This window comes from Tigriopus californicus, chromosome 11 (genome assembly GCF_007210705.1).
Source record: "Tigriopus californicus strain San Diego chromosome 11, Tcal_SD_v2.1, whole genome shotgun sequence".
Lineage (NCBI taxonomy): Eukaryota > Metazoa > Arthropoda > Copepoda > Harpacticoida > Harpacticidae > Tigriopus > Tigriopus californicus.
The window spans coordinates 9,206,112-9,227,746 of record NC_081450.1 but is presented as its reverse complement, the minus strand read 5'-3'; the positions used below and the strand labels follow the sequence as shown (position 1 = coordinate 9,227,746).

The 21,635-nt window shown below is 46.9% G+C and overlaps 8 protein-coding genes across 8 annotated transcripts; 3 read left to right on the top strand and 5 right to left on the bottom strand.

Moving 5' to 3' along the window:
* Positions 1-315: 315 nt before the first annotated feature.
* On the top strand, positions 316-2,233 carry LOC131890258 (CUE domain-containing protein 1-like). Its single transcript, XM_059239568.1, has one exon. It carries the CDS (start codon positions 911-913, stop codon positions 2,093-2,095), a length of 1,185 nt encoding a protein of 394 aa, XP_059095551.1. The 5' UTR covers positions 316-910; the 3' UTR covers positions 2,096-2,233.
* Positions 2,195-2,898, bottom strand: LOC131890270 (large ribosomal subunit protein mL41-like). Its single transcript, XM_059239582.1, has one exon. It carries the CDS (start codon positions 2,896-2,898, stop codon positions 2,275-2,277), a length of 624 nt encoding a protein of 207 aa, XP_059095565.1. The 3' UTR covers positions 2,195-2,274.
* On the bottom strand, positions 2,898-4,115 carry LOC131890262 (general transcription factor IIF subunit 2-like). The gene has a single exon (XM_059239573.1). The coding sequence runs from the start codon at positions 3,974-3,976 to the stop codon at positions 3,026-3,028; it is 951 nt and encodes a 316-aa protein (XP_059095556.1). The 5' UTR covers positions 3,977-4,115; the 3' UTR covers positions 2,898-3,025.
* Positions 4,116-4,787: 672 nt separating this feature from the next.
* LOC131890271 (small ribosomal subunit protein eS25-like) lies at positions 4,788-5,548 on the top strand. Its single transcript, XM_059239583.1, has 2 exons — positions 4,788-4,935; positions 5,123-5,548. Exons 1-2 carry the CDS (start codon positions 4,933-4,935, stop codon positions 5,477-5,479), a joined length of 360 nt encoding a protein of 119 aa, XP_059095566.1. The 5' UTR covers positions 4,788-4,932; the 3' UTR covers positions 5,480-5,548.
* Positions 5,549-5,615: 67 nt separating this feature from the next.
* On the bottom strand, positions 5,616-9,385 carry LOC131890254 (casein kinase I-like). Its single transcript, XM_059239563.1, has 2 exons — positions 7,296-9,385; positions 5,616-6,999 (listed from the first exon to the last, which is right to left on the bottom strand). The coding sequence occupies exons 1-2, from the start codon at positions 8,110-8,112 to the stop codon at positions 6,341-6,343; spliced, it is 1,476 nt and encodes a 491-aa protein (XP_059095546.1). The 5' UTR covers positions 8,113-9,385; the 3' UTR covers positions 5,616-6,340.
* A 5,506-nt stretch (positions 9,386-14,891) lies between these two features.
* On the bottom strand, positions 14,892-15,704 carry LOC131890267 (intraflagellar transport protein 43 homolog A-like). Its single transcript, XM_059239580.1, has 2 exons — positions 15,309-15,704; positions 14,892-15,232 (listed from the first exon to the last, which is right to left on the bottom strand). The coding sequence occupies exons 1-2, from the start codon at positions 15,702-15,704 to the stop codon at positions 14,933-14,935; spliced, it is 696 nt and encodes a 231-aa protein (XP_059095563.1). The 3' UTR covers positions 14,892-14,932.
* Positions 15,705-16,708: 1,004 nt separating this feature from the next.
* On the bottom strand, positions 16,709-21,495 carry LOC131890248 (furin-like protease kpc-1). Its single transcript, XM_059239556.1, has 4 exons — positions 20,237-21,495; positions 19,738-20,159; positions 19,217-19,643; positions 16,709-18,945 (listed from the first exon to the last, which is right to left on the bottom strand). Exons 1-4 carry the CDS (start codon positions 20,876-20,878, stop codon positions 18,181-18,183), a joined length of 2,256 nt encoding a protein of 751 aa, XP_059095539.1. The 5' UTR covers positions 20,879-21,495; the 3' UTR covers positions 16,709-18,180.
* On the top strand, positions 16,738-18,094 carry LOC131890257 (uncharacterized). The gene has a single exon (XM_059239567.1). The coding sequence runs from the start codon at positions 16,738-16,740 to the stop codon at positions 18,022-18,024; it is 1,287 nt and encodes a 428-aa protein (XP_059095550.1). The 3' UTR covers positions 18,025-18,094.
* Positions 21,496-21,635: the final 140 nt, after the last annotated feature.

Below are 21,635 nucleotides of genomic sequence, written 5' to 3'. Positions count from 1 at the left end.
GGTCCAAGTCATTTGCCCACCTAACCCCAATGTGCCCCCCAGGCGGTGTCATGAAAAAATGGCTCTATCCCACGGGCCATGAGTCTCAAAGGCGGTAAAAAATCCAGCCCCAAGTAACCCATGTTCTTGGCAGTAAAATACGGTATCAGGGCTGGGGTGAACATGTGTGTGTGTGTGTGTGTGTGTGTGTGTGTGCATTGAGCCCGCCATCCACCCTAGCGGTGAATTGAGTGAACTACTTTCAACTCTGAGTAAATTTTCCGGAACTGGCCATCAACCTTTCTTTCGGTCTGTCTTTCGGGTTTGATTCGTCTGACTGGTCTGACTTAGAGTCTCTAGTCTGACTACCCAGTCAGCTGGCCCTCCTTAGCCTTGTTACCCCATTCTCCGACTAGTCTTCTCCTTTTTTGACATCAAAAAGGCTGTTTGGGCCGGAAAGCCACACGATCCAGGCCTTGGTGGGCCGGGCCCAAGGCCCAACATTGAGCGGCGTAGACCTAGTGGGTCGGTCGGAGCATCCCCGTGTTCATTACGCTGACTGGGGCCACTCCATCCCGATTTGAAGAATCGAGGCCAGTCCCGAGGCTAGCTGGCCCAGCGAGGCTAACGAGCGAGAGGCCAAAGGGCAGGCCGCCAGCTAGCCCGCAGTCATAGATGTTCTGGCTGGCTGTTTGGCTGCCTGCCTGACAGACTCGTTTCCCACATACACTGTGGAGGTCGATGGCTCAGATCTGAGCAGGCCACCCGCTTCAACATGAACATTCCGATCGAGAATTGAGCGCTTGAACCGTCGATCCCAACGCGCTTCCTCCCGCTGCGGCACCCGCAGTTAATTATGACCGGCCTGGTCTGACCGGGCTCGGCTGTTTAGTGACCCACCCGCCACCCCAGGCCAGTGGAGGAGGATAAAATGGATGGGGCAGTGGGAGCGGGAGCGGCGGCCGCCACCGGCAACCCACCCTCGTCGACGCAACTTGAGTTCACGCAGGCCATGTCAGATTTCAAGACCATGTTCCCTTCCATGGACGCCGACGTGATTGAAACCGTTTTGAGGTCGAACAATGGTGCGGTGGACGCTACCATTGACCATTTATTGGCCATGTCGGCGGACAACGAGCTGGGTGTCACGCCGGATACGGGTCCGCCTTTGGCTGGGGTGGATCATCCACCCGATTACCCGCCCAGCGCTCATCCCCCCACGTATCAGCAAGCCACGCAAGAGGAAGCTGCAGACCTGATTCGTTTGGAAGAGGCCACTACTTCGTCGTTGAATCTCGGCCCGACTCTCCCATCTGGTCCGGGCACCAGATCTTCTTCTCATCCCGGCTGGGATTTATTGTCAGACACACCCCACTCGCTGGGCGTGTATACCGGAGAATCGGATCAGTCACAATTGCCCCCGGGCGCTACCAGTTTGCCCGGTCCGCCGGGTCGGGCCTACTCGCATCCAAAGCGGGTGGAGGCTGAGCGTCCGCCCTTGTGCGACGAGTCGTCCTCTTCTGCGGCAACGGGTGCGCCGGTGGGGGGTTCATTGGTACCTACCCGTCAAATGCTCCAAGATCAATACGAAGCGAATCTCAAACAACGTGAAGCGGCTCGAACGGGTCCGGGTTCACCCACTAGTCAAGAGGCCAGTGCATTGGCCCAATATTTGAAAGACGAGCGACTCGCGCTCATGATGCAGAATGAAGAGTTCATGGCCGAATTACGCGGTGACAACGATTTCATGTCCTGCCTCGACCAGGAGGCCAACTGGTCCCCCACGGTTGGCAGTGGTTCGGGTCCGATACGCTCGCCTCCGGCCTCCTCGGCCAAATCTTCCATGGACGAGGCTTTGTTTCGAGAGAAACTGCGCAACATGGGCAAATCTTCCAAACGCAAGTTCACCCAATTAGCCGGGATGTTTTCACGGCGCAAGGGCAATCGGCCTTTTCTGGGTGCGACAGGCGCGCCTTCCAAGGACAACTTATTGTTGAATTCGGATTCGTTAACCGGAGCAGACGAGGATGACGAAGATGGGCTCGAGTCAGAGGGCAATACGCCGGAGATGTCTCGGAAAACCCCTTCCAAAGGGAAGTACACGTCGTTCTCTTAATGAACTTACCCATCCCAAGCGATGATTGGGAGCCTTTCGGTGATAACGTATGATTGTGAAGCAACTACTAATCTATTATTGAGTTTTCGATCCTGCAGATGTGCCCACGAAATATATTTTCCTTTTCAACTCTCAAAAGTGTGGGTTTCAGAAATGACTTCAATGAGACTTTTTAGAGATTAATACTCCCACCGAATGTTCCACTTCTTTGATCGGGGTGTGCCTCCTAAAAAGATGTCGGAACCGGTTCGTCGTGCCCGGGTTCGAGCCTCCTCAGGGGTGAGTTGCTCTTCTTCGCTCGGTTCCAAGGAATTGCCATGCTCATCCAATTTGCCCTCCTTGTAATCCTTCAGAATCTTCTTCCCGTAAACGGCGTTGAACAAATCTTTAGCACTGAGCTCGTCTTGATAGATCTCCTTGGTTCGGTAGGACACGTAGGGTTTGAGGTCGCATTCACTCAAGTCTGGTACAATCAATTGGGGTACTTTCTCGGGCACCGAAGTCCACCCGTAACTGTGACGAATGCCCGTCCCTCTCGTGCCGTATTTGTGAACGGGAACGGAGGGAAAGTCATCGCTGGGTTTTTCGAAGGGCCTGAATACATCTTTCTTTTGATGTCGATGCACCCGTTTGTTGAACAACACAACTCGTCGGAAGTGAAGTCGATCCCCGCGGGATTCATCGGACCGTTTCTTGTAGTATTGATTGAGGGCGGAAGAAGTGGCGATTCCACGGTTGAAGACGACAGGACAAGGGACCCGGGATCCAACACCTAAATACACGACCCCACTAAGCCAGGACATCTGCGAGAGAACGTGTTAACAGTATGAATACATAGCGCGGGTTCAGCAATCAAATCGGGTTCAGTAGTATATTATAGGATTTGAACCGGATTGACATTGATAGTGGGGTAAATGAACCTGGCTGGGCTTAATCATCGTCATCCGACGAGTCTGAATTCTCGGGTTTGGGGTCATCCGCATCTTCGTCGGCGCCCTTGTAATGTCGATATTCGGGCTTCAACTCCCACATGTTTTTATGCGGGTTCTTGAGGTTGTAGTTGCAGACCTCCTTCAGAATTTCCTTCAAATAGGTGACGGGTTGACGCGTTTCCTTGACCAGGTCCTTGATGTTGTAATACTGATGCTTCTCAAAGAGCGCAAACAACGTTTCCATGACCTTCTCCTTATCATCGCGGGACTTCTTGCCTTCGGACTTCTTCTTCAAATCGTTGGCAATGTTGACAGCATGATTGGCCTTGGGCTTGTAGGCCATCACAGCCTTATCCAAGTGCTTGGTCTGTCGCGTGGGTTCAATGGCCTTCAGGTAGGCCTCTTTCTTCAGACTCATGTAGATGTGATTGTTGATGGGTCGACATTCCGCGCGTTGCACCACTTTCCCTTCCACGGCTAGCTTGTCCAGCACAGGCCCGATGGGCGTGCCCCCCGGTCCGGTTAAGGCCTCCGAGCCAGCCGCCGAACTATGGGACAACACGGCCAAAGTCTGCGAATTCAGCGTGTTCACCACGAACTTGTGCTCCTTGGGAATCTCCTTTTGGGAGCCCTTACTCATACTCGAAGGGCCGCCTTTGGCCACGCCCACTGGCGTGGCCGCAATAACCGAGTCGTCGAGCGAGAAGGACACCACGGGTGTGGCATTGGTGCGACGAGCGATCTTGAGCTTGCCTACATTACTATTTTCCGGGCAGTTTTCCCAACGATCCGCGATATATTTGGGCACATTGACTAACCACACGCCTCGGCAAGCGTTCACCAGGTCCACATCCTTGTCCGACTTTTTACCCGCCGGCGTGCCTTTGGCGCCGTCACCTGTGGCCGCTCCGGCGGAGCCCGTGGGCCCTGCGTTGTCCGGGGTGGACATACCGACAATGATTGGGATATTTGGTTTCAAGTACCGGACGGAACGGGGTCGGGAACTAGGGACAAGATTTACGAACAATTCTTGTAGTGGTGAAATCAATCAACGAACTAACCACCGACAGTACCATAACCAGGGTTGCCTAGTATTCAGACCAAAAAATGCCTGGTTCAGTCACATTGTTCATGCATAGTATTCTACCGATCGATGGCGGACACTCGTTGGATTTTGGTACTGAAACTAATGGAGCCTGGTCTTAAATACTTCGAATGAGAAGGGAGCTAGAAAGTTAATTTGTTTAGATGATCTGCAATATTAGAACGGTAAATAAAATTGGTTGGTTGATTGAAGGTTGGGATTCATTTGATTTGATGATGCTGTTGGTATGAAATTCGAAGAACAAGATTTGGAACTCGGAAAGATCAGTGGGTTGTGGGAAGGGAGACATGGGTGATTGTATGGAGTGGTAAAGGTTGGAGGCACATATTGGTTGAAGGTGCAAGTGGAAGTGTTTAAACGTCAGATGTAAAACTCCCGCGACAACATAACACAGGGGTTTAAATATCATTCTCTAGCCTAGGGTCCATTCTCCCTACAAGGTCAACTCTTGGGCGAAAGGAATGCCTTTTCAGCAACGCTAAGGTCGTTTGTTTATGAAGGCATCCGTGTTTGGCCAGCCAAGAGGTGACCGACCCATGCCCAATTTGTCAAATCTCATAATTCTCATTGTAATTTTCTTTCATCATTATCAAGATCAGACCTCAATAATGACTCATAATGATCAACTTCTCATCTTTCGAGTATATTTGACAATCTATGACCAATCATTCGCCAATTAAAAGCCGCTCTGGTTCTTCATTCCATATCCTCCCTCGTCACTCCGCCACAGTTGTTGATAGGCTTCGTCAACTTCAGCTGATTTTCCTCTTCCGTTCTTTTCCTTTCGAGTCTCGTCCAGGATGGTAAGTGTTCTCTAACTCTCGGGGATTAATTTTGCCCCTTGATCCGAAGCCGGTGACATTGATCCTCCACGGAACAATGCCTGGCCTGGTATCCCTGTTCTGCTTTCCCTTTTATCCCGAACCCGGTCCCAGGGGACGGGGATGAGCCAGATATTCTGGGATTTTCATCTGCATTGTTTGTCTGCAGGGTGCGAAGAAGGACGCCAAGAGCACGTCCAAGGCTCCGGCCAAGGCCCCCAAGAAGAAAGAAGGCGGGGGTGGTGGTAAGGCCAAGAAGAAGAAGTGGTCCAAGGGCAAGACGCGCGATAAGCTCAATAACTTGGTGTTGTTCGACCAGGGCACATACGACAAGATGTTGAAGGAGGTGCCCACCTACAAACTGATCACACCCTCCATCGTGAGCGAGCGCATGAAGGTCCGTGGCTCGTTGGCCCGCAAGGCCCTGACCGAGCTCGTGCAGAAGGGACTTATCCGACAGGTGGTTCAACACTCCGCTCAGACCATTTACACCCGGGTCATTAAGGACGAGGATGACGCCGAATAATCGGCTCGCCGTCATTATGTCGTCTTTGAGTGATGTCTGAATTTGTTTAAATATACCTTCTTCAAAGAACGGAACGACTTTTGAGTTTTGATCAGCTTTGGGTTAAGGTCGGATGAGAAAGAAAACGCGGTAGGAATTGATAAATTAATGGTATATTTGCGCTTCTAGCAAATAAAAAATGTTCGTATTTTTATGGCATTCAGTGACTTTCTGTTTTCTTCGCTACCATCGTCTTCAACCCATTAGGATAAGGGAGGGGAATGGGGATATTGTTGAGGCGTGTGTTGTTTGTAGCATTTGTGAGTAATGATACTAAATGATTTCTTCGACGTCGTTTCAAAAAGCCCCTTTTACAAATATCACTCCGATCGTTCGAAATCCGGGGGAAGGCCGGCCGTTGATCGTGGAGAAGGGGCTGTGCGGGTCGCCAGGAACGAGAAGCGGTCGGTTAACTTGGCTGACAGAAATGAAGCATCGACGACAAGTATTTCAAGTGTGTTGGTAGTGGTTCCAAGTTCATTACAAGACAGGTATATTGACGGCCGTGGTGGCTTGGGGCGGACAACGTCCAGATCTAATGGGAGCTGACGGGAGTTGAAGAAATAGAGATGATCATACTAAAAGGACGAGAGGAGGAGGAAACGATGAGCTACATGGGCAAGGAGGAGGCCAAAAAGTATCCCCTCCCTGAAACAGAAGTCCACCCGCACAATTGGGGTATAAATCGTGGTGTTGGTGGCTGTAGGTATTGATGTTCCTCATTCATGGCTAGGCAGGAATCTCAGCAGTTGATGTTTTTTTTGTTTTCTTTTGTAGAAGTTGTAGTAGTAATAGTATAGTAGTAGTAGTAGTCGTGGTGTATCACTTGTTACGAATCCCTCCCGCGGCGGACGACTTCTTCTTCTTGATTTTCCGCTTGAAAAAGCAACAGCATTTCGTCTCCTCGGCGATATCTACATCATTGTTAATGGGCGCATTCGAGCGATCCGCCGTGTTCCCGTCGTCGTCAATGCCCGCACGGGAGAGGTCAATGTTGGTGGAGCCCCGAACCACCTGGACCGACGGGTGGCGGCTCTCGTTCGTCAAACGAGGTCCCAGCCCATCGATGCCACTGGGTTTCGACTCGGACCAAGCGTTGGCATTACCGCTCTTGCCCCCATCTTTGCCGGTCCGATGACGATCTCGATTCCCGGGTGAAATCACATCCTGGCCGCCGGCTGCGTTGCCTCCGGCCGACACCGAGTTCACGGGCGTCGACATGTTGCGGCCAGTCCAATCGAACTCTCCATCATTGGGATCGTAGCCCTTTCGTTCGCAAAGGTCCGTGAACAGCTTACGCAAGTAGTCGTAGTCAGGGGTCTCGAAGAAGTCTAGCCGGCGTACGTAACGTAAATATGTGGCCATCTCCTCGGGATAGTTCTCACACAGATTCTCAATGGGGGTGGCCCGTTTGGTGTCCCCGATTTTCTGATAACGCTCTTTCAAGGTTTCCGCTTTGAGCCCTTGCCAAGGTAAGGAACCTAACAAGTATGAAAAGACACGGCTGAATTAACTTGGTCCCGGTGAACGACATGAGTTTAAAATGTGCACTCTGACGCAATAAAGAAGACCGAGGTGGTTTTGGGAGCAACAGTTCATATTACAAGCCAGGGGAAAAAATAAGAATAATCGTTAGCCAAGTACTAGTGGGCGCCGTTGATTTGGTTTCAAAAGGGTTTTTTTGTGCTCAACGTGAGTTACGGGGGACATTGACATCGAGAAAGATAATTTCATGTGTCTTATTATGTCTTATTACTCCTATGCATGGATGACTCACCTCGCAGGAAGTACATGAACATATGTCCCAATGCCTCTAAGTCGTCTCGTCTGGATTGCTCCTTGCCCAAGTGAGTATTAATGCTCATGTATCGGGCCGTGCCCGTGAGGCTCTTGTGTTCTCTGTAAGGAATGTGTTTGTTGGTGTCGGGGTCGATGTATTCTTTGGCCAAACCAAAATCCACCACGTGTATGATTTTGTCCTTTTTCATCGATGTCCTTCCGATCAGGAAGTTTTCGGGTTTCACGTCACGATAAATCAAATGCTTGGTGTGGACAAACTCCAACTGGTGGAGCAACTGAATGGCAATCATCAAAACAGTCTTCAGCGAGAACTTGCGTCCACAAATATCAAAGAGATCTTCTAAACTCGGCCCGAGGAGCTCCATGACCAGAGCGTTATACTTGCCACAGGGGCCAAAGTAATAAATGTCGGGAATGCCCTCATGACTGCCCAACTGCTTGTAAAAGCGATACTCCAAGTGAAGTTGGGGTGCCTTGGATTTCATGGGCTCCAGTTTGATGGCCACATGCTCATTATTGTACAAGTTCTTGCCCAGGCGGAGCTCGCCGAAGTTACCACATCCGATTTTCTTGCCCACTCGGAAATTAGGGCCCACCATGAGCACCGAGCTAGCACCCGTACTCGTGCGCGATTGACCCGCCATGTTTTGACGCGTTCGACTTGACGTCTGGCTGACTCGACGTGTGGCGGCCACTGCGGCCGCGTGACTCGGGGCGGCGTTATCACCCGCCTTGGCGACCAAGCCGCTTAGAATTCGGGCGTCTTCTTTGCGCCGATCCTCACTTCTCTGCATAGCTTACCGCCCACCACGAGGAGCGAGTCCTGATCGTGGGGTGGTCCATGTACCAAACTGGGCCTCGAAGGCGTAGGCATCCAGGGCAAACCCAATTCGAGAGGCTCACTTTTAAAGGTGACGATGTCCAAGGCACGGGGAACCCGCTGGGCCGTAGGTTAGCCCCTCGAATGTCACTGCCTCAAGGCCGTCAACGCGGACGATGGAGATTTGATCTCGAGTCCGACCTTAAGTAGGTGGATCCATTGAGCTCTGATTTCTGTGGCCTCCTTATGTCTAGGTGTCTGTTTCGTCTTGTTTGACACGTCGGAAGGGTTGGAGGGGTTGACTGGGGAGGGATGGAGGGATGGATGAGGACGAGCGAGGGACAGATAAATAGGATCCACACCGACGGCGAAGACTGTCTGGCTGGCGGGGGAAGGGGGCCTAGCCAAGTATTCCACTAGGTGGCTGCCTCTGCCTCGACTTCCACTCGTACACGCCACCACTCAACGATCGACGAGCACAATCGACCGATATGTAGATAGATAGTCGGATAGGTAGGTTGGTAGATAGATAGATGGATAGATATATGGAGGCTCTAGGAGGCCGAGGAGGCGGAGCAGGGTACAGGGGAAGTCAGTCCAGGCCTATGAAGACACACGACCAGAAGTAAATGTCTTGGAATCGGCCTCTCTCTTTCTTTCTTTCTCTCTCTCTCTCTCTCGCTTTCTCTAGCTCACTGGGAATCCGAGGACGGCCGCAGTCTCGACGGCGACACGCCACTCGAGGACCAAAGAGGAGGTCGTTGAGGCACACAGTCACTCTTGCGCCAACCCTGGGGCTGGTAGGTCTGTCCGGGAGTGAGTGAGTAGTGTGAGTAGTGAGTAAATGCGAGTGAATCGCTTGTGAATCTCGGCGTGAATCAGTGCGAATCTAGCGCTCCCACGAAATGCCCTGGGAAACGGCGACCACGCCACGGGAGACAAACCCCCGACAGCCTCGCCTCGCCACCCCAACGACCAACCCGACAGACGAATGTTAGTGACGACCCCGAGGATGGTCTGGCCTCTCGGATCCACCCACGATCTGCCTCTGGCCTTCTTAGTATTAATGGCACAACCACCGCGACTTTCTCCCTCACTCTCCCTGTTTCTGGGCAAATGTGTTCTGCTATGTGTGACTCTCTCAGTAGCAGCTCAACTCGAATCCTGGCTCGCTCCTCCACTCACTCCACTCACTACTCCCTTCTCTTGGGCCTAAACAGGCTGAACCGGCCGAGCATTGACCGATGACGAGCCAGCGCCAGCCACGGCCTACAGACCCAACACGGTCTCTTTCACCCACACCGCTCCTTCAGCCCAGGGGGGGCAGGGAGAGGTAGTCGATGGGCTGGATGCTCCTATGGCGCTCCTGACAATTAGGATTGAGCCGGCCAAGGCATCGGGCTGGAGGTACAGGCACAGACAAGCCACCACTCTCCGCTCATCTGGCCAAGCTGCTGATTCTGGTTGGGGGGTAGGGCTGCCGAGGGGCAGATCGTCATCGCTTTGAAGGGGCAAATCGAGACAGGGCGGAGCAGCAGGGTCCCAGTAGCTCAGAGCCACCTTGACCACACAGCAACCGGCAGTCTACGCCCTATTTCAGAATTTCAGGGAGCTAGCCAGGGGAATCGATTGAGAAATCCAAACTCTGGCTCATCAAAGCCCAGATAGGGTCTCTGGGCCATTACAATTGAGTCCAATTGTATTTTTGAATTCATTGAACTAAACTATTAACAAATTCAAGTGCTTTTTTTGGCATTGAGCGACATTGAGCATTAGCGACCGGTTATTTTTTCAGTGGCGTTGCTCAATCCCTAGTCGTACGCAACCGAGAGCCCGAGTCGTCCCGGTATTTTGGGCCAGGAGTATCCTTACCATCGGGTGACCGAGTGTGGCGGACCCGATCAAATACACTCGAGCTGGCCGCTGGACTCGAGCGCTTGGCCAGTGAGCGGCCCTACACCTTCGGTTACTCCCCATTGACGTCGGAGACGTCTATGGGAGGGTGATCTGGAAGGGCGGGAGGTGGGGGCGAAGAGTCGGCCGATCAAGGAGAGAGGCCTGTTTCTATAGCCCTTGTTGTCAGAAGCCACAAATTCCAAGTAGTGACGGCGCTCTGGGCCAGGAAGGATGGCCCGATGAGGGCCGGGATCATGTTTAAGGAGAACTACCGCAACGACCATGCCCAGGCTCGCTGGTCCAGACCAAAATGGTCAGCATCTGACCATTAATTAGTTGAACTAAAAATTGCTCGCCAAAAATGGTTCAATTAATGATTGATCTTTTAGAAAATGATTGCTGTAAGTTGTGAGTGATCAGGTTTAAAGAGATGTTCTTTGCCGTTTTCCTATATCAAGAATTGATTTGAGTGGATTTGAGTAATTGAAGCAAAGTCTCAGACCAAATCTTTCAGACAAATTTGTCTTTGAATTCTATTTCTTGACATTTCCCATTGCTCTTGTCGTTGCGACACAAAGGAGGCTTTTGGGTTTGGGGGAAAAAAATAAACGCCATAATTTTGAAAATGAGTATGCAATATGTAGCTCTTAAAAATAAGAAATTACTCCACTCTTTAGGCACTATTTTACAAAGGCATACCTTTTGGCCAATAAATCTTTTCAAATCATACTTGCTTGTTTATATTTTGGGGGCTTAAATGTCTGAAGTAGATAATGTAAAAAAGCCATAGCTCCCCAAGCCACAAGCCATATGAGGTCTACTGTACATCCCACAAAGTTAAAGATGGTACCAAACAGTAGGACGCTCTCACACGCATAATGCAAAACTTGAGTTGCAATTGCTTCTTTGGACCAAAATTGCTACAATGTTTTGGCCTTTGAGGTGAGCAGAAAAATCAGCCTTCCTGGATGAATAGGCGAAGAATTGCCAGTACAGATTTACTCTAAAGAGGCATTTTGAACTCCGGTTGGAGTTCAGTCGAACATGACATTCCCTGAAATTCCTTGTACTTGGTTAGCCTCACAGATCTAACCACGGTCAAAATTTAACTCATTTGGTTGTTGCAAAATGCATGGTTGTCTAAGTTCTTAGGAGCAATTGATTTTTACGATTTTCTTTATTCGTTTCATAACAAATTTATTGGGTATTTTCCAGGGAAATGAAAATGAAATTGAACTAGGGATGAATTTGGAGGTTTCATGATTTCCATTCTTTCCTCGCCGAAGGCAGTAAAAAAAAGTGAAATGGGCCGTTTGGCCGGGATGCGGCTGTTCGGACAAGCTTGAGCCAAAACGAGTTTATTACATTTATTAGCAATACCATGGTTCTCCATCATGGTTATTGTGATTGAGTATCAACAGGGCATGTCAAGTGAACGAAATTTAAGGAAAAATGTGGGCCGGCACCCTGATTTGGGGCATTTTGGGGAGAGAGAACTAAGACAAACATCGCAGTCAACTTGCACCATTTGCCCATTGAATTTTCAATAATCCAGTGATTTTGAGCAAGTTGTTTACAAAACCCTACTAAATGAGCATGTTTGGTGTTAATCAGTGAACGCACTATCAAATTGGTTCAATACCACAATGCTAATTGCCTAGACAAGCATGTAAAATGGAAAAAATGTCAAAATCCATCGCATGCACAGTGCCGATTGGCTGGGTATGTCGTCTTTGATTGTACTCCATGGAATAACGTCAGTTGTCCATGAACGCGTTTACTTGACTAGCCCTATACAGAGACACCAAGGCATAAATTCCATTCAAAATATTCTTACATGTTTACTTGGCAAATTTCTGTGTTTCATGTACCATCATCTCGTTAAATCAACAAAGCTTTGTCCATTCAGACAGTACAAGAGGAGGAGAATCAGTTCCTTTCATTTAATGACTTGATAATTGAAATGCCAAGATTGGACTTGCAAGGACGCAATTTAATATTTTTTGAATGAGATGTATGCCTTGTTGTCTCTGTTTTGATTCTGAGTCATGATAACCGTGATAGAGACCATGGTATTCCTAATAAATGTAATAAACTCGCTTCAGCCCAAACTTGTCCAAGTAGCCGCAACCAGCCCAAACAGCCCATGCCGGCCCATGTCGCTTTTTTGCTGTCGGCGGTAAGGAAAGAATGGACATCACTAAACCTCCAAATATATTTGTCATTGAATCTTGTGATGCTTACTATTTTTTCTGTTATCTGAATTGCTCCATTTTTTTCTCAATTCTTATTATTTTCATGGCTGAGCTTTTTGCAAAGAAATATGTTCTACAAGACCCCTAGTCTTGTTTCAAGATGATTTTGACGATTGATTTTTTATATTTTGAAGGAAAAGAAAACTCATCACAATAATACCACTGATGTGAAGAGTTGCCACTTGAGATAAGATAGGTGCCATGAACACAGATATCAAGAGACATGATACGTCATTTCATAACCCTCTTACACTGCATGAAATATGGTTTACAATCTGCACTTCAGAGGGCGCTTTGTGAGTCAGTTTTTACCAAATAAAGGGCTGACTGGGCCAATTTATCATTATTGACTATTCTACCATTTAGGCAAGCGCTGGTACCAGCAAACAAACTTGCCTGCCAATGCCAGTGATACAAAATTGGCGTTTCAAACTGGTTTTATCGAAGCTGACCTTTCCTCATATAGCAATGCAAAAGAAGGGTCAGCTTCTCAAAAACGTGTTTGAAGCTCCAAACTTGCATCACTGACACTGGTACCAGCAAACAAATGAACCTGCCAGAGCTTGCCTAAACGTCCCCATATATGGGGCTAGTCAAGTAAACACGTTTTTGGACAACTGACGTTATTCCATTGAGTAAAATCAAAGATGACATGCCCAGCCAAACTGCACTGTGCATGCATTGTTTTTTGACATTTTTTCCATTTTATATGCTTGTCTAGGCAATTAGCATCGTGGTATTGAGCCAATTTCATAGTGCGTTCACTGATTAACACCAAACATGCTCATTTAGTAGGGTTTTGTAAACAGCTTGCTCAAAATCACTGGATTATTGAAAATTCAATGGGCAAATGGTGCAAGTTGACTGTGATGTTTGTCTTAGTTCTCTCTCTCCAAAATGCCCAAAATCAGGGTGGCGGACCTTTTCCCTTGAATTTCCTTTACTTGACATCCCCTATATAATATATCAACCTTTATTGTTCGCCTTTTCATAAGGTTATGGAGACTTAAACTCAACTTTTAAATGCAAGTAGTCGTGCTGCAATGACTTAGTTCCTCCAAAATAATAAAACATTAGCAAACGAAGTTCCCTCTTGAAGTCCTGGCTGTTTAGCAACACTAAACTTATTTGAAAAGGGCATGTCAAGTAAAGGAAATTCAAGGAAAAATATGGTCTGGCACCCTGATTTTGGGCATTTTGGGGAGGGAGAAAAAAAAGACAAGCATCACATTGAAGTTGCACAATCCGCTCATTGAATTTTCAATAATCAAGTGATTGTGAGTGAGCTGTTTTACAAAACCAAACAAAATGAACATGTTTAAAGTAGTTCCATGAATGCGCTATCAAATTGGCTCAATACCACAATGCTATTTGCTTTGAAAAGCAGTTAAAATGGAATAAATGTCCAAATTCAATGCATGCACAGTGCAGTTTGGCTGGGTATGTTGTCTTTGAGTTTACTCCAAGGAATAGCGTCAGTTGGCCATGAAAGCATTCACTTGACAAGCCCTATATAGATTAAATATTGGCAACCAAGTAAATATCCCGAAACTTTAATCAAATAAGCAAACAAATACAAGAAGGTCAATTTGACCACATCAGTAATAATTAGTGACCTGGGTCACATTATGCCCTGAAAAAAAATTACGTTCTTGACATGTTACAAGTAGTTTATTTAGCAATTTACTGTGCCTCTTCCAGTATAATTTAGGCTGGATGACATTGCAAATAAGTGGCCTTAGGAGCAATAGTTGCAAAAGTCCTAGAATTTTCGAAGAGCTTTAAAAAAGTTGCCTCTTAAAATCAAACATGCCATCAAGGTGAAATTGTGGCCATTTTGCTCAAAAGTAGCACTCAACATTTGAGTAATTACGGAATGCATAGCCCCCTTACGCTGCATGCACGAAATATGTTTTATGTTCTGCACTCCAGACGGCGCTTTGTCATTCAGCCTCTACCAAATTAGGGGCCAATTGGACCAATTCCTTTTTTATTGAATTATAATACGTTTGCGTTGTTTTTGACTAATCCTATCAAAATATGATTTTCAATTAGTGCCTCGGGTCACATAATGTCCGGAAAAGAAATTGCCTTCAAGGCAAGGCAAGAGCAGTTTATGTAGCAATCTACCGTGCCTCTTCCCGTTTTCTTTGGGCCGTGTGACGTTGCAAATAAGGGCCCTTATTCACAAGTAGGTCACCTTTGTTTCTGACACGTTTTTACCTAATTCATCACTGATTCATACTAATCCAACAGTGCGCCACTATTATTGGATGTGATTCAAGTTTACAGAAAATGTGACCTTTGCGCTACCTGTTAAAATTATCAGGAAACGGTTAGACCTAGGTCCGCAGTGTCTGTTTGAAAGAAGAGCCACTCTGGCGTCCTTGCTCTGTGATAAAGATTTAAATTGCATTTCGGCAACACTAAAATGCTACTTCTGAAAGTTAATGCTTACAATCAATCACGATGGTTTGCTAAGTGGAATAAATGGAATTATGGATTAAGTCAGTCCTTGCTTCATACAATAACGATATTGTTTTGATTTGTAATAGGCGTGCAAGGTTGGTTTTGGATCAGATATTTATCTTCAGTGTTAACGTGAGAGAAATGAAGCTCTGTATTGAAACACTTTTTTGACATTCATACAGGGAATCTATTGAAGGCCGTGTAAGGGCGTTCGTTGGCGGCGGCCGCTTTTTCTTGTTCTTCTTGCTCCGGAAACCATTCCTTTTGAAGGTCCCCTGTGACCTCCGCGAAAAGAATATCCCACGTCCAGGGTTCATCGAGCTCCTTGAGTTTTAGCTCGGGTGTCAATCCTTTGGTCAGAAGCTTCAGATCGATATCATCCATTGTAGCAAAAGCGACGTGTTTCAAGAGATCGTTATCCAATTCACGGAAAGTAGCCACGCGGTTAACAGCCAATGACGGAGCGTCGGCCACCTAAAGCATAGCAGAAAATGAAGGATAAAAACTTAAAATTTGTCCAAAAACATTGATCGAGCAACCTGATAGTCACCTGTAGAGTCATATCATCATCATGAACGTCATCCAAATCCGGGATATCCGGGAAATTTCCGTCCTCATCGGAATCGCCAGCATTGTGAGCTGCCGAGATTTGGTGCGCGGCGGATTGAATACGAACACTTTTGGCGGTTTTAGTCCGTTCTTCGGCCCACCCTCCGATGTTCCGCCGTCCCCGGTTGGCTCCACCTCCTCGGGACACTTTGAAGCCTTCATCTAGCAATAATTCTCCTGATAGTGGACGACCCTTCAATGGGCTTCCCCCCATCTCAAACGGACTACTGGTTTCCTCAGCTTTCGTCTCGAAGGCCATGCGATTGGCTCTTCGACCTTGTTTTGGCAAAACTTCATTTTGCTCCGGGGCCAGGGTAAGATCTAAATCGTCAATCATGATCCTTTGTCATTCTTTTGAGCCCTTCTGGGAAAGGCATAACCAGGCACAATGTCATTGCCTCCACACATTAAGTACCTGAAACTCAAGCTAAGAAGAAAACCCTACCTGTCTTCACTCCGGGACTTTCGTTGTCGGTTTGCAAATTGTTCTAAGTTAATAACCTGATCATGTCATCTTTGATATGTAATGGATAATTTGTAACCAAGTAGTCATAAGCGGTTAGTATATAAATCACCCTCTCAAAAAAAAAAAAACTATATTGTACTATGAAGATGGGGCTTGGACTTCTTTCAATATTTTCCAAGTACGAACCCTGAGCTTTGTCAAAATTATTTTCTTAGCTTTTTGCTGCAGAGGTTGCGTGAATATAGTTCCACTATTTTATTGGTCAAAATAGGCTCAAAATATGTTCATTAATTACATCCCTTTGCAGATAATCATATCTTGCGTGTTACGCCTGTGCGGAAAACTTTTTCATGAAAACCTTTAAGCTCTCGACAAATGCTCGAGTAAGAAGTAATTTTATGTATTATGCCCTTCCTGCCAAACGATTACATAACGCAAAAAATCCCACACCAAATGAAAAAAATACATCGATATCTATGACATTCGTTTCGTTTTCTCAATCTAAAAGTCTGGAATAACCAGAGTAATACTTGCAATACGTCAGCCTTGTTTATACTTCAGACTTAATGCAATTTTTAAGCAGATTTCATGAGCAGGAACCGCACATCAAGCTTAATGGAAAGTCTTCACTTCAATTCATACAAAACCAACACCAAGAGTTCTCTACCGCTGATATATTTGGGAATGGCCTCTGCTGGGATTTTGTCCAATCGAATGTTCTTGCGAACTCATAATATTCTACTGACGCAAAACCCTTTCACTCGAATATCGAAACCTCTGAAGAAAAATGCCAAGACCGAAGAAAAAGATATCAAGCACATTTTGTGCTTGATTCACGCAATAAACACTTGTTCTAGAAGCCACCCACTCCTCACTGACATGTAGGTCAAATTCATTAATTTACATGCTTTTTGGTAGATTAAAGATGGTCAAAGTCTCACTCAAATTAATGCCTGGTCCTCCTGATGAGGACGAAGAGCGTCAGCGAGTGCTCTGTGCACCATTTCGTCCTCGGGAACTGAATCCAGAGGCTTTAGACGCAAAACAAGAGTTCTGGGAGCATCTGATTGCCTCCGGCTTGTTGGTGGAAAAGAAGGCCGTTTTCCCATTAACTGAACCTTGGGACATCCAAGAATGGCCACATTGCAAACCCAAGGTCTTGCCCGAAGTGTTCGAGCTAATGATACAATCGGGAAAACTGGTGTCAAGTGCTGAATATCAAACCCTTTTACGTAATACTCATGCTCAATTACGCAAAACTCAGTCTTGGCTGGGTTTTGTTTTGTCGCCTATCATTGTTCGAAGTAAAATAGCCCTGAAATGGGCGTGGGGGGGTCAAAACTCGGGAGAATATGTTCATCCTGAAACACTTGAAATACTGGCCAAATCGGTTAAGATCGAAATTGGCGCCTCGCCAGATCGGTTTTCGATTGGAAATTATGAGTTCATAACCAAAGCAAATTGTAACAAAATCCTGACAAACATGAGCATCCAACCAAGTACGCAAGAGCTCTGTTTACAATTCTTGATGGCCCACGGTGACATGTCCCAATTGGAACTAACAGATCATGATTCAGTGGTCTATAAAATTGGTAGCGCTTCTATCGAAGGAGATGAGAAGGAATTGGTGTCCTTAGAGCTCACCCTCAAGCATGTGAATCGACGAATAAAAGAGCTTCAAGTTCGAATGAGCCCGCTACAAGATGAAGTCAAACAATGGCTGAAGAACGGCCAGAGAACGGAGGCCAAAATCTGCTTAAAACGATTGCTCATCATTAAGGAGAATGTAGCCACGATGAATGGCTATCTTCTGCAACTAGAAAGTCTAAAATCTACGTTAGAGTCATCATTGCTGAGCCAGAATGTTGTGTCAGCGTTAAAGTTGGGAGCTCAAGCACTTTCAGAATCACAGAAATCAAAATCCGTCCAAGAAATCCAGGACTTGATGAGTGATCTGGACGACATGACGCACTTGGAAGATGAAATCGCGGGTGTTTTGGCGGGAGGCGATCCCGGTTTGAGTGACGCACAACTAGATAAAGAGTTGGAGGCATTATGTAAAGATGAAGATGACCTTCTTGCTCAATTGGCTGGCCTTCAGGTCAGTGACACCTCGTTAGACTTTCCGTGCCCAAACAGTGGTGATTCTACGGCCAAAAAAGCAGCTCAGCCAGTGTCTTCTGAATCGTAATTTGTGATTGTTTATGACTCACTTGTCATCAAATATCAAGTATAACTCAAATAAATCTTCTTCTACTCTTTGTCATGTATTTTTAACTTTGCAAAATGGCGGGAATACTTGGAAGCCCTGAAGTAAACTCGTTTTGTGGCTTTTGTGGCGGAGGGATTAGAGTGCAGGTCTCAGGAACGGAATGAACTGACAGTACATGGGGATATCTTTGAATGGTGAGCTAGGCGGATCTTCATCTCTGGTGAAGAGACATTGCATATTAAAAGTGTCTAGACCCCCCGCGGCCACTTCGAGGCACATACCGATGCATGTGCAAAACACGCCGGCCACACTGCGATAAGTAAAAGTTCGGCATTCCTCAATGTTTTTGGTGCACTCAAGCTGTTTGGAGACACAGCCTCGGTCTTGAACGTCCTCTAAATTCAATTTATCCGGAATCCCAAGCGACAACTTATTGGTCTGGCTTTCGATAAGGCCAGACTTTGAACTGTTATTTTTTAAAATCACTTCACTATCCAATTCAATTGGCGGGAGGAACTCTGACGGGTCGCGTACTGCCTCTCTGACCACGTTGAATTTTTTATCTTCTTTTTCTTCTTCTTTGTCTAATCCGTGGTGAGCATTTGTATCATCTTGATTAGGATCCGTCTCTGTTCCAAAGAGCTCTAAAGACCACTTGAAGAACTTGGCATCCGATGCCCATTTTGAGTAAGCATCGTTGTGAATCTCTAGAATCCATTTTCCAACCGGATTCTCTCCCCATGTGTGCACAGTCATGAAAGGCCAATCAATGAAAGCGCTAGATGAGAAGTCTTGGGGTCTTGCGTCCAACAGTGTCGACCTGGTTCCTTGAGGTGATTGAAGATAAATTCGAAGATCCCCTCGCTTCCGTCCAGGTGTTACGTGAACGGGGGAAACCACCTAAAAGACAAACACATTTTCAATGTCAATATGATAACACAACTTGAGGGCTTACAGTCTACATTCGACCCGGCTCTCTGGTAATAAGGAGCAAATTGATTTTTTTTTTTTTTCTTTTTAATGCTCAACGGATGTAATCGAATTCAATTAAGCGGAATCAATGATAAACAGCTGACTTTGCCGTCCGAGATGTACGCACACGTGACTCATTGCTAAACAAAAAACAAGATGGCTGGTAAGAATCACAAGAAAAAGGTCCAGGTTCACTTACGTGCTCAAGATATTTGATTCCAGGACAGTCGTGAACCTCTAATTCGATGGTAATGTACCCCATGGCTGGAATAATCTTGTAATAGTAAGGCGAGGACACAAGACATTCTTCTTGTTTAGGCATAAGTTTCCATTCTCTGGCCCATTTAACCATGGCCGAAGCGTCCATTAGCCCATATCCATACGAGTGGGATACTGATCGCCCGAGGGCGTTCTTCTTCCAATCAGGGGCTTTCAAGTTCAGAGGCCTAGACGTCAAGACAATGATATGTTGCACATCCCGCCAGGTTAAGAGGGGATTGGCCTCCAAGGCTAGCGCTATGATCCCTGCTGCCATAGGGGCACTGGCACTTGTCCCCGTGTGTTTGGTGGTACATCCATGATGCAGATCCGTGGTAACGATCTGCCTCTCTGACGAAGTACCCGAGCTAAGTGAGAATATAGACAGAAGTGGAACTTATGGCACGAATAGGGCGCCGCAAAAGATAACATATATACAGTAGATCAAGGCTTCAGGTTTACCTGTAGGTTGTTGCAAGAGTAGATGAGCAAGCCTCTGAATACCACGGAATCTGTCCCGATTCGGAGGTACTACTGACCGTGATGGTATAGATTGAAGTGGCATACCCGTCGCAGTTACAATTGTCCTTGTATCGACCACCGTTGCCTGACGCCCATACAAATATGGATCCTTTTCCGTTGCGACCTCGAGTGATTCCGTTCTTGAAAGCCCTGAAGGCCAATTTCCCTGGTCCATCGACAGTCTTACCATCGTCGTTTGGACCCCATGAGCTTGAATAGATGGACACGTGGTCGGGATTAAAGCTCAAGGACCGGGCTTCCACGGCATCACTAACTTGTCCATCTAGCATGCGAATGCCTCCAATTTGAGCATTAAATGCAACGCCCACGGCACACATCGAGTTGTTGGGAGAAGCTGCGACCTTGAACGAAGAATAAAATGAAATGAACTTTGAGTCAAATCATTGCAATAGATCCGTGCAACTAGATAGTGTTTTACCTGACCAGCGCACCTCGTTCCATGCCGATTGGAGTTGGAAAGGTCGTATCGTGGATTGGGATCACTGTCGTTGTCATTAATATCGGTGGAAGACAATGGGTCATAATTTCTAATCAGATCCGGATGATCCTTCTCAATGCCGTCATCCAAGATCGTCACTGTTACGCCTCGTCCCGTGATCCCCTCCTGCCACGCTTGTTCCACGTTCATCGTGAGCTCATTGTCTCGATTCAAGTACCACATGTTCCCCCAATAGGGGTCGTTGAGCCCATAACGTGTGAATGCTTGCCCTTTGTGGGAAATACCAAAGTCATGATACTCTAACCGTTTGGTGCGTATTTTCGGAAGCTGCTCTTCCAAGAAATATGAGTGCTCGATTCCTCGAAGAATGTCAGACTCATCGGTTTCCTCCTGGATGACATTTCCCCGTGGTGATCGCTTCGATCGCTTGGTAGAGGAGGTCTTGACATGGTAGCAACCACTTTCGGGAATAATTTCCCCCAATACTTCGACCTTGTGTTCCACGGCAAGGTGCTCAATGGTCTGTGTTCCTTCCTGGTCCACACAGATCGCCCACTCTTTGGAGTTGATGCAAGGGTGGTAGACCACTAGCACCAGAAGAACCCAAAGACACTGGTTCATTTTGAATGGGAATCGAGGAGCACGAGCTTATTAGGAACTATCTGTGATGTTTCTTCAACCCTTGATTAGAAGCACATGCGGACAAGGACCTCGTCTACTCATGACTCCCCAAGCATTCGTCCCAAACTGATGGACGCTGCTGGTGTCTCGCTTTTCTTCGAAGGTCTCTCCGATACGTTGAACGTTTCCTCTGACGATTTAATTGAGTATGGACCAGGGGGAAATGATTTGAAGTTTTTCTTGTACTCCCTATACCAGTTCCTTTGAACAATGACGGCGCTCTAGCGCAACAACGCCACCCACAACGGAGGAGTGAGTTCACAAAAGAGACAATATTTTCACGAAGAGCATCCTTCTTTCCATCCGACTATCTGTGTTTCATCCATCGACAAAGATACGGTACAGTTTCCATACTGGATGGAAGAACAAGAAGTAGCAAACGAATGGGATGAAGGCGAAGTAAGAGAAAAAGAGGGAAAAGATTCAGAGAACAGAAGGAGGGGAGGAGAGAAGGGACAAGCGAATAGCTTGGCTGCAAGGAACTCTACTGCCCTGTCCCCTTGGGCGAATTCGTCCACAACGCTAGAAGTAAGTAGTAAGTAATGATGAGCAAGACTCGCCGACAGCCCAAGGGAGAATCAGTGGAAGGCAACAGACCCCAAGGAGTGCTGCGAGCTGTTTGGGTACGAATTTCTGGTACAAATGAGAAGTAGTAACAAACGTAGTATCGTCACAGATTGAATCTCGCACGCAATAC